Source organism: Anolis sagrei, chromosome 4 (assembly GCF_037176765.1).
Source record: "Anolis sagrei isolate rAnoSag1 chromosome 4, rAnoSag1.mat, whole genome shotgun sequence".
Lineage (NCBI taxonomy): Eukaryota > Metazoa > Chordata > Lepidosauria > Squamata > Dactyloidae > Anolis > Anolis sagrei.
In genome coordinates, this window is record NC_090024.1 from 195,487,737 (window position 1) to 195,500,973 (window position 13,237).

General features: G+C 38.7%; 1 protein-coding gene across 6 annotated transcripts in view; it reads left to right on the forward strand.

Annotated features, from left to right (window-relative positions):
* The window catches only part of SRGAP2 (SLIT-ROBO Rho GTPase activating protein 2), a 236,183-nt gene that overhangs the window by 200,899 nt on the left and 22,047 nt on the right, over positions 1 to 13,237 (forward strand). For all 6 annotated transcript variants that reach the window (XM_067468057.1, XM_067468059.1, XM_067468060.1 and 3 more), the window contains 5 exons: positions 244 to 304; positions 1,724 to 1,801; positions 4,400 to 4,534; positions 9,112 to 9,217; positions 11,458 to 11,682. In XM_067468057.1, the coding sequence (XP_067324158.1) occupies positions 244 to 304; positions 1,724 to 1,801; positions 4,400 to 4,534; positions 9,112 to 9,217; positions 11,458 to 11,682 (605 nt within the window). The remainder of the gene's footprint in view (positions 1 to 243; positions 305 to 1,723; positions 1,802 to 4,399; positions 4,535 to 9,111; positions 9,218 to 11,457; positions 11,683 to 13,237) is intronic.

Genomic DNA, 13,237 nt, shown 5'->3' on the forward strand with positions numbered 1-13,237 from the left:
TTTATGCTTGTGTTGGTTGATCTAGCAATTTAAATATAAATCCAACGAGAGTTCATTCTTTCTTAGTGCATTCATACACAGTAAACATATAAGCACACTGTAATCGGATTCAGGCCTCTGTTGTAGCTTGAAGTTCAAAAGAATATGGATTTCAGAACTGCTTAATTTTTTAAAGCTGCAAAAAAAAAAGGGGGGGGGGGGTAACTGTTCTTTTCATCATGATTTCCTCCCTTTGTTCCTCAGGATTCCAGCCAAGCAATTCCCTTGGTGGTTGAGAGCTGCATACGATTTATTAGCAGACATGGTAAGTTCGGAAACAAGTGAACAAAATAGTAGTACATACAGTGCATGGTCTTATGACATCTTGGAGAGGAATAAATGCATTTATATGATCAGTTGTACATTGTTGGTTCTCTCCAGCAAATTCATGAAGATGCATTTGACTTTTCCTGTCCCACACAATTTTTTTTTAAAAAACCCAGTTAAAATGTATTACTTATTTATTTAGAGCATTTGTATCTCGTCCTTGTCAACCCCCAAAGGGGGACTCCAGACGGCTTACAATTGGCAGTCATTAGATGCCGACAAAGAAACAGTTAGAACACAATTCACATAAACAAGTTAACAGCAATAAAAATACATTTAAAAAGCAATAAAAATACATGAAAATATTGGCCCTTAAAATAAAATTTAGTTTGTATCTGAGTGCAAATCATTCTGCCATGAAGATCCATGCCTGGATTCTGGGCCCCTCCGAACCTGAATCAATTCATTCCCCTAAATTAGTCTACTGCACCCAAGTGTCATGAAGATCATTGTTCCATTGCCAATGTGGAAACAAAATTCAGCTACTAATCCTGTTTACTTTTGTACATAAAAGGGGTTAAATGTTTTGTTCTTTGCCATATTCAGGAAAACAGCTTAAATAGGCCCTCAATGGCCTTGAAATACTGTCATGGGTAAACAGTGAAATAAATAGAAATCATGCTTGGCTTAAGAAAACGCACATTGTGATATGACAGATTCAAAATAAACAACTAGAACACGTCTGTTTTGTGATTGCTTTCAGTATTTCCCTTACTGCTTTCTTGTGGATTAGTATATTATACAGTATCCTAGTAATGTGGTCTTTAAGGACAGTTATGTTTTAAATGCATTTAAGCTGTTTTTACTTAGTATTTTTAAATAAGATTCATTATGAAATACTTTAAATAAGTTTGGAATTACGAATTGTTTTGAAGTGTTGATTGTGGATTTTGTGTGTGCATGAGGTTGTGTGTGGATTTTGTTTAAACCTGTACTGTATGCTGCCTTGTGTCCCATGTATACAATAAAATAATGAAATTTAATAATAATAATAATAATAATAATAATAATAATGAAATTAAACTGGGTTATGTTTACATGTACAGTTATCAGTTTATTTTTTCATAAATATGTTTCTAATTGCTCAATAATTTGAGATTAAGTATAACAATAACATTGTTTGCCATTTTATTTATCTAATAGTGAAAGGTGAACAGACAGGAGTATTCATTTGCATTACAGCAGGGATATTCATTAGCATTACAGCAATGATAATTAATGATACTACAGTTGTACCACTAATTTGAGTTCATGTGATTGTGCCATGACAGATGCCTGTACAAACAGGCGGTTGAAAAAACGCCATTTGTTTGATTATTTTGGATCCCATTGATTTCTCTTCCTCTTTTCTTTACAGGCCTGCAGCATGAAGGAATATTCAGGGTGTCAGGATCTCAAGTTGAAGTGAATGATATAAAAAATGCATTTGAGAGAGGTACATTTTGAAATTTCTCTTATATCACATTTATGTTTGATACAGGCAGTCCCCAACTAGATAGGTTCTTTAGGTTTGTACTTAAGTTGAATTTGTCTGTGTAACATCTACCGATCTATCTATCTATTTTAAGTGTAACATTTATCTATCTATCTATCCACATACACGCACACATGTATAAACTTTGGATAGCAAAGGAAATGGTGACGACCCCTGTAGAGTTTGTTTTGTTGTCTGTGCCCCTGTTCAGAAGATTTCCTCTCACTTTCTATTCCTGTAATGATTGGATTTTGAAAAAGTGGCTTGTTGTGGAAACAAGGTTTGGTGAGAAAGCTTCAGTGAAGACACCCCTTTTCCCCATGATAACTCTTTCAGGAGTGAATTTCGCTATATCTATAGGTAGAAATCTATAGGCAGATTTCTCTCACTTCCTGTTGTCTCACCCCAGTTCTTAACTATGAACCATTTGTAAGTAGGATTCGGGGTCCACATGTACTTAATAGTTCACAAAACTTTAAAAATTTAAGGCTTTCATACAGTGGTTGCAGGCAGACTATCTCCACCCCCACCCCCAATGAATAATAATCTTTGACATCTAAAATCACTTGGGATTGTGTTTCCTGTAACATTATCAAATACAATTCAAATGGACCTGAACTCTTGCTATGTCAGATTTCTAGAAGGTATAAATTTTGAAGACATGGGGCGTTACCAGTCTGGCCTTCCTAATTATTTCATTTCATTTTTGATGGGTTCTGAAATTTTTGTAATTGACTGTATTTCTTGAGACATTATGGCTTCAAGCCTACAATATATTAACTTAAAATTAACCTAAACACTAAATCAAAGGATTGTTTTCAAGTCACTGTTATTATGTTTTTGGCCAAAACATAGAATCCACATTTACTAGTCATGTTGTAAGCCTGTTCTTAATGATTCAGTGTTTTACAGTCACCATTTCTGTCTAGTATGAACACTGTACTGTGACAAATTCATGTTAAATGATAATGTTTAGGATTGTAAAAAGAAAGTAGGAAGTGTTGAAATAATTTTTGTGACTAATTGCTAGATGTGGGTTCAACAGATGAATCCTCTAGCTATATCGTTGTTGTTCTTCTCAGAGAGAATCTCACTACCATCAATTTCCATTCATTCATTTATTGCCAAAAACATTTTAATCAACTATTTTTCTATGTTGTGAGTCGATTTTGACTTCTGGGTTACTTCAAGGCTTTTTAAAAAGCTCTCTCCTGGATCTGAAACAGCTGTTGCCAGAATAGCATCGCATAACCCAAGGGAACACAAGACAGTATTTTGATTTTTTTCAAGTTCAAAATGGGGTCAGAGAATGTAAAGCAATGATGCTACAAATGGTACAGTTTGTAAATTATGTCTTGCATTTTATGTGAAGATGACAGTGGCCAACACATACTAAGTTCCACGAATGTTAGACCTGTTTCTGAGTCGGTTTGACATGCTGATTCCAAAAATGGGACTACTTTTTCCCTATCAGCTCTAGTTTTGGAGATACAGAACATAGGCCATCTGCTAGTTGCCATCTGCTCACCCATGGAAAACCGTGATAACCATATCTAAGAAACTAAAGCTGGCATGGTCTATCCAATGCAGTTTTCTGAATTGCATTGGATGGCACCTCAAATAACCGGCCTAAAAACCAAGACACAAAGAAAAAAAATGCTTTGTTGGTCTGCGTAATAGTTGAGCCTTGATTTGCAAGTATTTTCATTAAAGCTTTCCCATTATCATATCTGATATTGTTGATGGGTTGTCTCTAGAATCTGTCTTTTTCAGTGGTTATCTTTTTTGTATATTTGGTTATAATTAAACACATACTCTAGTAGACTAACAGACCAAAGAACTGAGTACTTATGCAGTTTAGTAGGATTACCAGTATATCATTACCTAAATGTCAGGCTATGTGTGAGTGATAATACGATCTTCACTTGCTTATATCAATGAAACAGAAATAATGTAACGATAATGTTGAGATTGGGGTTAATTGTACGAGAGCACTATTCCTTCCTTTTCTAGAACCCCAAATAGCATCACGTGCATCATAGTGACTCAGGTGGGAAAGCATATACCCAGAATTAAGAAGGAGAATAATACTGAGAACATACTCAATCCAGGACTCTATTATCAATTCCAGAACCAAGACTGACAATACTGTAATGCAACAGTTGTGGCTTTGTTCCCACTCCCCCACAGACATTCTTTTTCCGCAAACTGATTTAGTTATGGAAACTTTATTAGTTGTTAGACAGTACTGCTATTGTTAGACTATTTGAAGTCAGAAACTCTTGGCAATTGGAGCAAATCACTGAGGATCACCAGAAGACTCATCTTCTGCCTATCTGTGCTGCAATTTTATTAACTTTTTATCCTGAATGCCACTCCTTCTTGAGGACATAAGAGAGCAAAAAACCTTTATACAATATCCACTGTGGCACACTTGAGGTCCCTCCTATGTTTTCCCTCTATCTCTTTATATTATTAATAGAGAACTCCATATTTTGTTTTCTTAATATGTGATATTTTCTGTTTGCTCTCGTTTTGTTCCTGTTTTGCTGTAACCAGGGGAGGATCCACTGGCTGGAGACCAAAATGACCATGATATGGACTCAATAGCTGGAGTTCTAAAGCTTTATTTTCGTGGGCTGGAACATCCTCTCTTCCCCAAGGAAATCTTTCATGACTTGATTGCATGTGTCAGTAAGTAGCCGAAGAGTAAATTGAATCAGTTGGTGGTGTGACTTGCAAAGAAATTTAATCAAAAATGAGGGTTCCACTTTACATGAGTTTCTCTTCTCTTCCTTCTACCCCTTGCAGCTACACACACACACACACACAGTTCTGTTTTGGAACATCTCCCAAGCCTGCAGAGTACAGCAGGTTTTAGAGAAATGACATGCAGTTTGTCAGTGCTGTCAATTCCATTGTGAGAAGGACATCATTTGTTCTAAGCCATTGTTGTTATCATAAATTGATGAGAAAATATTGAAGAATCTTATCCTAAAAAGAATATAATGTATTTTTATTGAACAAAGGAAAAGTATTTCTGGCTCAACTGCGTCAGGATAAAATGCCTTCTAAAATTTGTTACAGGTTTTTTCACTTAGAAATAGGTTTTCTCCCCTTCTTGTTCACCTCCCCCACAATATATAGTAGGCTTGTGCACAGATTTGTTTGCCTTAGGCTTGTTTGGTTGGTTCAGAAGCCCATAATGGCATGGGCTCCACCACCAGTTTTTGCCAGCCACAACAGAACAGTGGCTGTCAAAACTGTCTGCTTTCAGTTACAAGTGAGTATGGGGAGGGAGGCAGTCGCTAGAAGGAATGAGAGGAAAAAGGCACCACTCCAGCACCTCCAAATTAAGAGAGAAGAGAGGGCTTTTTAGAGCCGTCGTAAACTCTGTTCCTGCGGGAGCAAACCTTGCTAGCATGTCCCTGACGTCATGAGACTCCGCCTCTCACCCCGCCCCTTTCTCCGCCTCTTTCTCCTTGCGAGAGTGGTTTTTCCTTTGCTAGGGCAGCATTGCCAGCATACTCTCTCAGTTGGCAGAATTCAACTGAGAGAAAATGCGGGCAATGCTGCCCTAGCAAAGGAAAAACCACGCTGGCAAAGAGAAAGGGGCGGAGAAAGGGGTGGGGAGAGAGACGCAGGCTCATGACGTCAGGGACGTGCTAGCAAGGTTTTCTCCCGCAGGAACAGAGTTTGCGACGGGTCTTAGAGGAAGCCCAGGGTAGGATATCTCCAGGTTGATCCCTCTTCCTTCCCTGGGAAATGGGAAGCCTCCTTAAAATGCCTTGGAAAACTGGCCTCCTGCAGGGAGAGAGTTTGTGCGCCTGCAGCTCCTGTCTCCTCTAGAGTAGAAACAGCTTTATTGAAGCATTAAACCCAAAGCAAAAAGGAGATTGAAGCACAAGGGGGAGAAAGGCACCACTCCAGTGCCTCCAAATCAAGAGAGAAGAGAGGGCTTTATAAAGGAAGCCCAGGGTAGCATATCTCCAGGTCAATTCCTCTTCCTTCCCTGGGAATTGGGGAGCCTCCTTAAAATGACTTGGAAAACTGCCTACTGCAGAGAAGGAGCACACGCATCTACAGCTCCTGTCTCTTCTAAAGTAGAAACAGCTTTAACAAATCATTCAACCCGTTCTCCTCTACAGACAAAAGGGAAAGAGTGGTATCTCAACTTTGATGCTTTTAATCCAGGTTTTAATGAAGGATATAAGGATAAGCACAATGCCTAAAATGACAGGAAGGGGAGCCTGTAGTAAGTCCCTCGCATGGGTCGGATAGAAAATGAATCTTTTGGCTTCTCGGATCGAAAATGGATTTCTGCCCTCCCAAATTTGGGAGATTCCTGAAAAATGGATTGGGACCCCAATCAAAATCAGGGACACTGAAACAGATCACTGTTTACCCGGATTGCACAAGCCTGATATATAGTTAAAAGATAACATTTTACAAGTTGCAGCTTTTTATTATTAGCCATCCTTTACATCTCAAGAAAATGTTTCCTTTTCAACCCCAACACTGATAGGATTTAAGCTATCTGTTATTAAAAACCGTGGTCCTGGCTTCCCAAAACATTTGACAGTGTTTCAGGGAAACCAGGCAAGAGACTTGAATTGTACAAGGTTCTTGTGGAGCTTACTAGGATCTGAAGCACATCTTGCTTCCAGGATGTAAAGATCAGATAGTAAACAGAATCACTTCCTCACTGGCCTTGGCCCATTAGCAGTTCGTTTTTCAATGTCTGTGTGTACATGTTTTTAATGGTTCGATTCATTACAATTCCCTGTATACACGCATAAATAGTTCATCTGCCAATTCGCTCGGTTTAACACATTAAAACAACTAATACTACATCAGAGAGATGCTGTGTTAAAGATACATACATCAAAAATAGGTTTCTCTGTAAAAACCTTCTACACAAAGTTTTACATTTTATTTCATTTTATTGAATTTTGTGTCTTTATGGTTGGACTGTAGGTGAACTTTTGTGCATGTGCTGTGTCTTTCTGTCTGGCTATCTCCTTTAACCAGGAGAGATTTTTTTATGACCATAAGAGATGTTCCTTTTGATGAACATTGAAAATGACTTTCCGCAAAGTTAAGTTGGTAATTTACAAGGTTATCATTTCAAGGGTGCTTTAAAAACAAGAAAGGAACATTGTAAGTTTGTTCTTGTGACTGAGTTTAATGATAAACTCCTTAGTGCTGACTCATTCAAACAGTGAATTGCAAACAGTATATCCATTGTCCCAGTATATGAAGGTCCATGATGGAAGCAGACTTTGAAGTAGCATGTAGGAGAGCTCCTTTTAAAAGGATCTGTGTTTCATTCTCCCAAAAACCGGGCCTAGGCGGTTTAACTCTTATTATTAGATGAAAAGAACAGTCTGTTGCCAAATAATTCTGGACTTCGAGGCCAAGGATTTGTGCTGCCCACTTTTTTCCCATTAGTCTGCTATAGACAGAGCTCTTTACCTCATCTTTCAGTTATGTTAATCTATCAGTGGAATAATATGTTAGAGATCTCTCCTACACCACCCACCTTACTGAGCTAAGTGAAGGACTTTTCTGTTGAATCAGCCTCAACAGAGACAGTTTGTAGATCTTCCATGCTGCCCAGATTCAGAGGATCCGATCCTGACTAAATAAGCTACTACACAATTATAGCACCATGATTGTACTCCTATGACTCCATCCTAGAGGATCCTGTGGCAAGGCAGGAAAGCTTTCTGGCAGAGTATTCTGAGTAACTATCTTAAATAGGCAAATACCAGGATTTCATAGAATTCACTCACAGCAGTTAAAACAGAATCATTGTGCTATAATAGCAACCTTAAGGAAAATTCTCAATTGATTGATCTACCAGTCTATCGATCTATCCATGCATACACACATTCACAGACACATAAACACTATCAGTTAACTTCACCACAGAACAAAAGCAGTAGAAGGCTCCAGATGCTTAGGCTGCATATTTTAGCAGCCAAATCCATCATTTCCAATTGTGAAGAATGCTGGAAATTGCGATCCCACAAGACCTGGGGACCATATAACCGCTTTGAGGGGCTGAGAAAAGCGGTATATAAATGAAGTAAATAAAATAAATAAATAAATATGTTCTAAAGGTGGTCTCACATCGTTTGCTTCATTGTGAAATGGTTAATTTTCCTTCAGTCATATTTCAGGCAGTGTTCAATAACTGGTGGGCCTCTTCTGTTCCTGGTACCTCTCCAGTCACTGCAGCTCCAGTGACTACCAGTCAGTTCCTGGGCTCAGTTCAGAGTGCTGTTTATGACTTCTTGAGCCCTGCACAAGCTTGTTCCAGGCCTCCTGAATATTGGAGCATATCAGGGCTCTAGAATCTTCACCAGAGTCCTCAGTCTTGATCCCAACATCTCACTGTACCTTTGATAGAAAGGGCCTTCTTAGAGGCCACTCAAGGAACTCCATCCTCGTCCTTCCATCATCAGGCAGAAACTTAAAAAAAAAGATCTAATACACTGAGACTGATTGCTTTTTTTTAGAAAGGACTTTTAACATGTCATTTCTGTTTTTAGGTTCTAGATATTACATTTGAATTTTAATGATCATCTTGTGTATATTTTTTTCATAAATGGGTAAACTTGTAAATTGTCTTGAATCCCAGTTCTGCTGGGATGAGAGAGATAGACAGACAGTCTCTTGTGTTTTATACTATGGTTCAATCTCAGAATAGCTATGCAAGAAAATATTTGTCTTTCTATCTATTCTCTCTCTCTCTCTCTCTCTCTCTCTCTCACACACACACACACACACACACACAGAAAGAGAGTGTGTAAAGATTACATGTGCTTCAAATTTTTATTACATGGCATATTGGCATGCTAGAAGTGATAGTGAGGATACAAACGCATCTAATAAGAATAGGTTGCAGCATATGTTTCATATGACAATCCTAGATCAGTGATTTTAACCTTCAACATTTTTAACTTGGTGAACTGTTTTAATGTATATTTATAACTATTTTAATGTATTCTGCTGTATTGTATTATGTGTTTTGTATTGTATCAGCATTGAATTGTTGGAAGCCGTCCTGAGTCCCTCCTTGGAGGTCGAGAAGGATGGGATATAAATGTTCCAAATAAATAAATAAATAAATAAGTGTATAACCATTAAGTAGCCCTTGGAACAGCATGGGATTTGCATAGATACTGCAATAGAAATCATTTTGTATGGTTTAAAAAGTAATCTTTGCTGCTCTCTCCCCCCCCCCCCCCCCCCAATTCCTCTAGCAATGGACAATCTGCAAGAGAGAGCTCAGCACATCCGAAAAGTCCTACTGGCTTTGCCTAAAACCACTTTGATTGTAATGAGATACCTCTTTGCATTCCTCAGTCAGTAAGTATTCCTTAAAAGCAGAATTACAACATTCTCCCAGTCTTTAGGATTCCCATTCCTCAGAGACCTTTTGCTTCCACCCTTAACGATGTCTCATAAGTCAAAAAACTGGACTGGAAAACAGCACATGTTTTATGAGATATTCTTGAGGCATTTCATTCTGCTTTGTGCTTAACCATTAACTGGCACCCTGCAACGCCCAAATTGACAGGTTGGAGCTTTTATTCACACAAACCTGTGGGTTAAAAAGACTGTATTACTGTGGAAGACACTTATTAATTCTCAATGCACACAGTAATTCTGCCTACACATTATTAGGCAGATGTTCTGTGTAACAGGCAAATTGTGGAGGGAGGGAGTTTGATTGAGTACGCTTTGTATGAACATGAGAGGCTGAATAATTGGTCCTAAAGACTGGATTTTGCTAGCTAGCCAAATTCATTTCTCATGCATAAATAAATAACTAATTTATCTACTGGAATTTAGCATACCCTTTCTGTAAGACTTGTAAGGAGCGTAGGAGGTAAAAATGTAAAGCCTGTGATAAAATATCAAATTAAAATTCAGCCTTTGTACAAAATATCTTTCCTTGTTAAAAATCTTTTTTTCCTGGACATCAAAAGCCAGCTCACATGGAAAGTTCCTGAAATACTTCCAAAGGAAGCTCTGATTGAGAAAAGTCTTTGCAGGAATAGAGCAGCAAATATTTGAGGCAAAGGCCTTCTCTTTTGCCCCTCCATTGTATTGCAGGTCAGATAACAATAATTGAATTGTACCTTTGATCGCTGCAGAAAAAAGTTTCTATATGGCAATAGGAAAGTGGAGCTGAGGAGGCCCATCAACCATAGTAAACCAAGTTGTATTGGTGAAGGTTTTCATGGCCGGAATCATTGAGTTGTTGTGTGTTATCTGGGCTGTATGGCCATTCTCCAGAAGCATTCTCTCCTGACATTTTGCCTGCATCTATGAGGTTGTGAGTTATTTTGGAAACTCAGAGGTTGTGAGGTATGTTGGAAACTAGGAAAATGGGGTTTATATATCTGGGAATGTCTAGGGTGGGAGAAAGAACTTTTGTGTGCTTGAGTAGGTGTGAATGTTTCCATTGGCCACCTTAGCAATTAATGGCCTAGCAATTTTCAAATTGTGGCTTCTTACTGCCTGGGGGAATCCTTTGTTGGGAGGTGATTAGTTGTCCCTGATTGTTTCTTGTCTGGAATTCCCCTGCTTTTGAGTGTTGTTATTTATTTACTGTTATGATTTTAGAGTTTTTTAATACTGGTATCCAGATTTTGTTCAGTTTCATGGTTTCTTCCTTTCTGTTGAAATTGTGCAACCCGGAAAACCAAGCTGTCCATTTAAACAGTGGTTGTCTCATTTAAGAGGTTTTCACTGTATCGTGCTGACTAATGCTGTAAATGCTCATGACTAGGATTTGGTATTGAATGCTGTCATGGGATTTTACCGTTCTCACCACTTCTTGGGCAACTGAAGGAGAAAGAAAGCTTGGGTGTGGGGAAGGGTGCAAATGGGAAAAATCAGAAGGGTTAGCTGGTTGCCAGGTTCATTGCAGCCTGTGAACCATGTGGCACCATGGCTTAATCACACTTTCATCTCTTTTTGGCCGAGTATGAGGTGTTGCTGCTTGCAGCTGCTATCCAAGCAGGGTGCACAAAGCAACATGCCAAAGAAATAAATCTTTGGCAACCACGTTTGATCAGCATAAAGAATAAACTGTGAAAGAAAACTAGATGATGAGTCTCCCCCTCCCCATTTTACCATAAATCTTTATGTGTTAATTGTGGGGATGTTCAGAAAATGAAAAACATGCTAGCTGTAATATATAAAATGAAAGTGTTAGCCAGCAGGAAAATGCTGTGCATATGCACTCTAAATATGCATACAGTGCAAATTGTCTCAGAGAGACACCATCGTATGGAAGTAAAACTGAATCTGTTGGAAGGTGTTAAGTTTTCAGTTCCTTCACCAAGTGCCATTAGTTCTTCATACGGTACCCATGTTTTCCAGGTAACCTCAAGAAATTCTTGTTATATTACCTCAGTTTTTAAAAGCTGAACAGATGGAGCTAATCTCGCTTCCTTTTGTGTTGTCAAAGGCTTTCATGGCCGGAATCACTGGGTTGCTGTGAGTTTTCTGGGCTCTTCCTTTTGTTCATTCACTGTGCGCTGGTAGTTATTACTGTTTTTGTTCATGGTCACCTTTTTCCTTCCATTCTTCTGCAGTTTATCTCAGTTCAGTGAGGAGAACATGATGGACCCCTACAATTTAGCCATCTGCTTTGGACCTACACTGATGTCAGTGCCTGAAGGCCATGATCAGGTCTCCTGCCAGGCTCATGTCAATGAGCTCATCAAAACGATAATCATACAACATGAAAATGTCTTCCCAGGACCAAGAGAACTGGAGGGCCCTGTGTACACCAGGGGTGGAAGCACTGAGGATTACTGGTACGGTAGGCAGTAATGGGAAACAACTGAACGAAGGGGACACAGTGCAGGATTATAGTTTGATGTGTAAATGGCATACTTCAGCATTGCTATCGTTTATCAGTTGTAAAACCTAATCCCAAAATGTTTCTGAAGTGCATATGGTGCCAAGACAAAATGGCCATAGTTCAGAATCCTGAAGACAATAGATATTCCCATCCTAAACATATAAGCCCTGAGTATTCATGACTGACTGCAATTCATTATACTGAAGGAAACTAATCCAGTCAGAGTTGTCCGTGAAACGGTATATAAAGATATTATGGTAATTACTTTAATCTGCTGGTGAAAGCTTCACAGCAGACATTGCTCAAATTCATCACTGACATTCTTCTCATTTCTCTGCATGTCTTGAGCCGACTTTAACTTCAGAGACAAGGTTGATAGCAGCTGAACCTAGAAAGCTGCAGCGTGGTTTAATTTTCAGAGCCGCAGCGACATGGGGGAAAACCTGAAACCTTCCTTTTGCTTCAACTCAACACACAGGGGGCCTGTCTGTGCATTCAGTCTAAAGCCAACATCTGGAAACAATTCAGAGGCCCAAGCTCCTGTCGTGGGGTGCAATTGGGGGCTGGGGGGAGAAAACAGGCAGTGGTTGTAGTGAGAGAAGGGAGTGTGGATCCAGTGTTTGTTGTAAGAAACCATCCCAGAATGTCATCTGTGAGTGGATCATCAAAAATTGCTGGTGCATCATCAGAAGTATCCTCTCAACTACGACACCAGTTATTGACATTGAACCTCAGGCTGTAAATTATTTCATATATTCCAAAAAGTGAAACTCCACATGACAAAAGATGCTTGAGCAGGTTAAAAATGATCACAACAGTATAAAAGAAATGGGCTTCTGTTCAGTAGTGTTTTCAGTGGGGAAGGGGGTCTAGAAAATTAGTTTCTTGCTGCTTCTGCTGCTGGAGTTTTAAGGAAGCTTCTAAGCTAATGGAAGATGATGGAAGAAATTTGCCATGGACAGTAGGCTCTGAAGTGCCTGGAAAAAAATGGTGATGATAAAGATTCTGTGTTCTAGAAAACTCTGGGAACAAAGACCAACTATAGTCATGGACAGCTAAAAATGCGTCTTCTTTTACTGGATTCAGAGTTAAACAATGCCTTGCCCAGAAATACTAAGTACTGTATAATAGGTCTTGTAGTTGTAACCATTTTTCTGGAATATAATGTATTTTTTTCAATTGTTTTATGAAAATAAACATTATACATATCAGTATAAGCTTTCTGCGGCTTTGCAAGTAAACAGTAAAAAACACTTTCAGAAACAAGTTGGCTCCATTATTCCCATTGGCTGGAACCAGGTTTGTGTTCTACTCCATGACTTTGCCACATTTTAGTCATGAAACAAATTCCACTGGATAAGTTTTTGTCATGGTGTCATTGTTTTTTTTAAAACTAATAGTCTTCAAAGGAAGATTGCAAGATTGAAGTAGATTGCAGATTCAAATAACAGGGATATCCCTGTTTGACATGTTTCCACATATGTCAAGGAAGAGAGTTTAGATGCCTA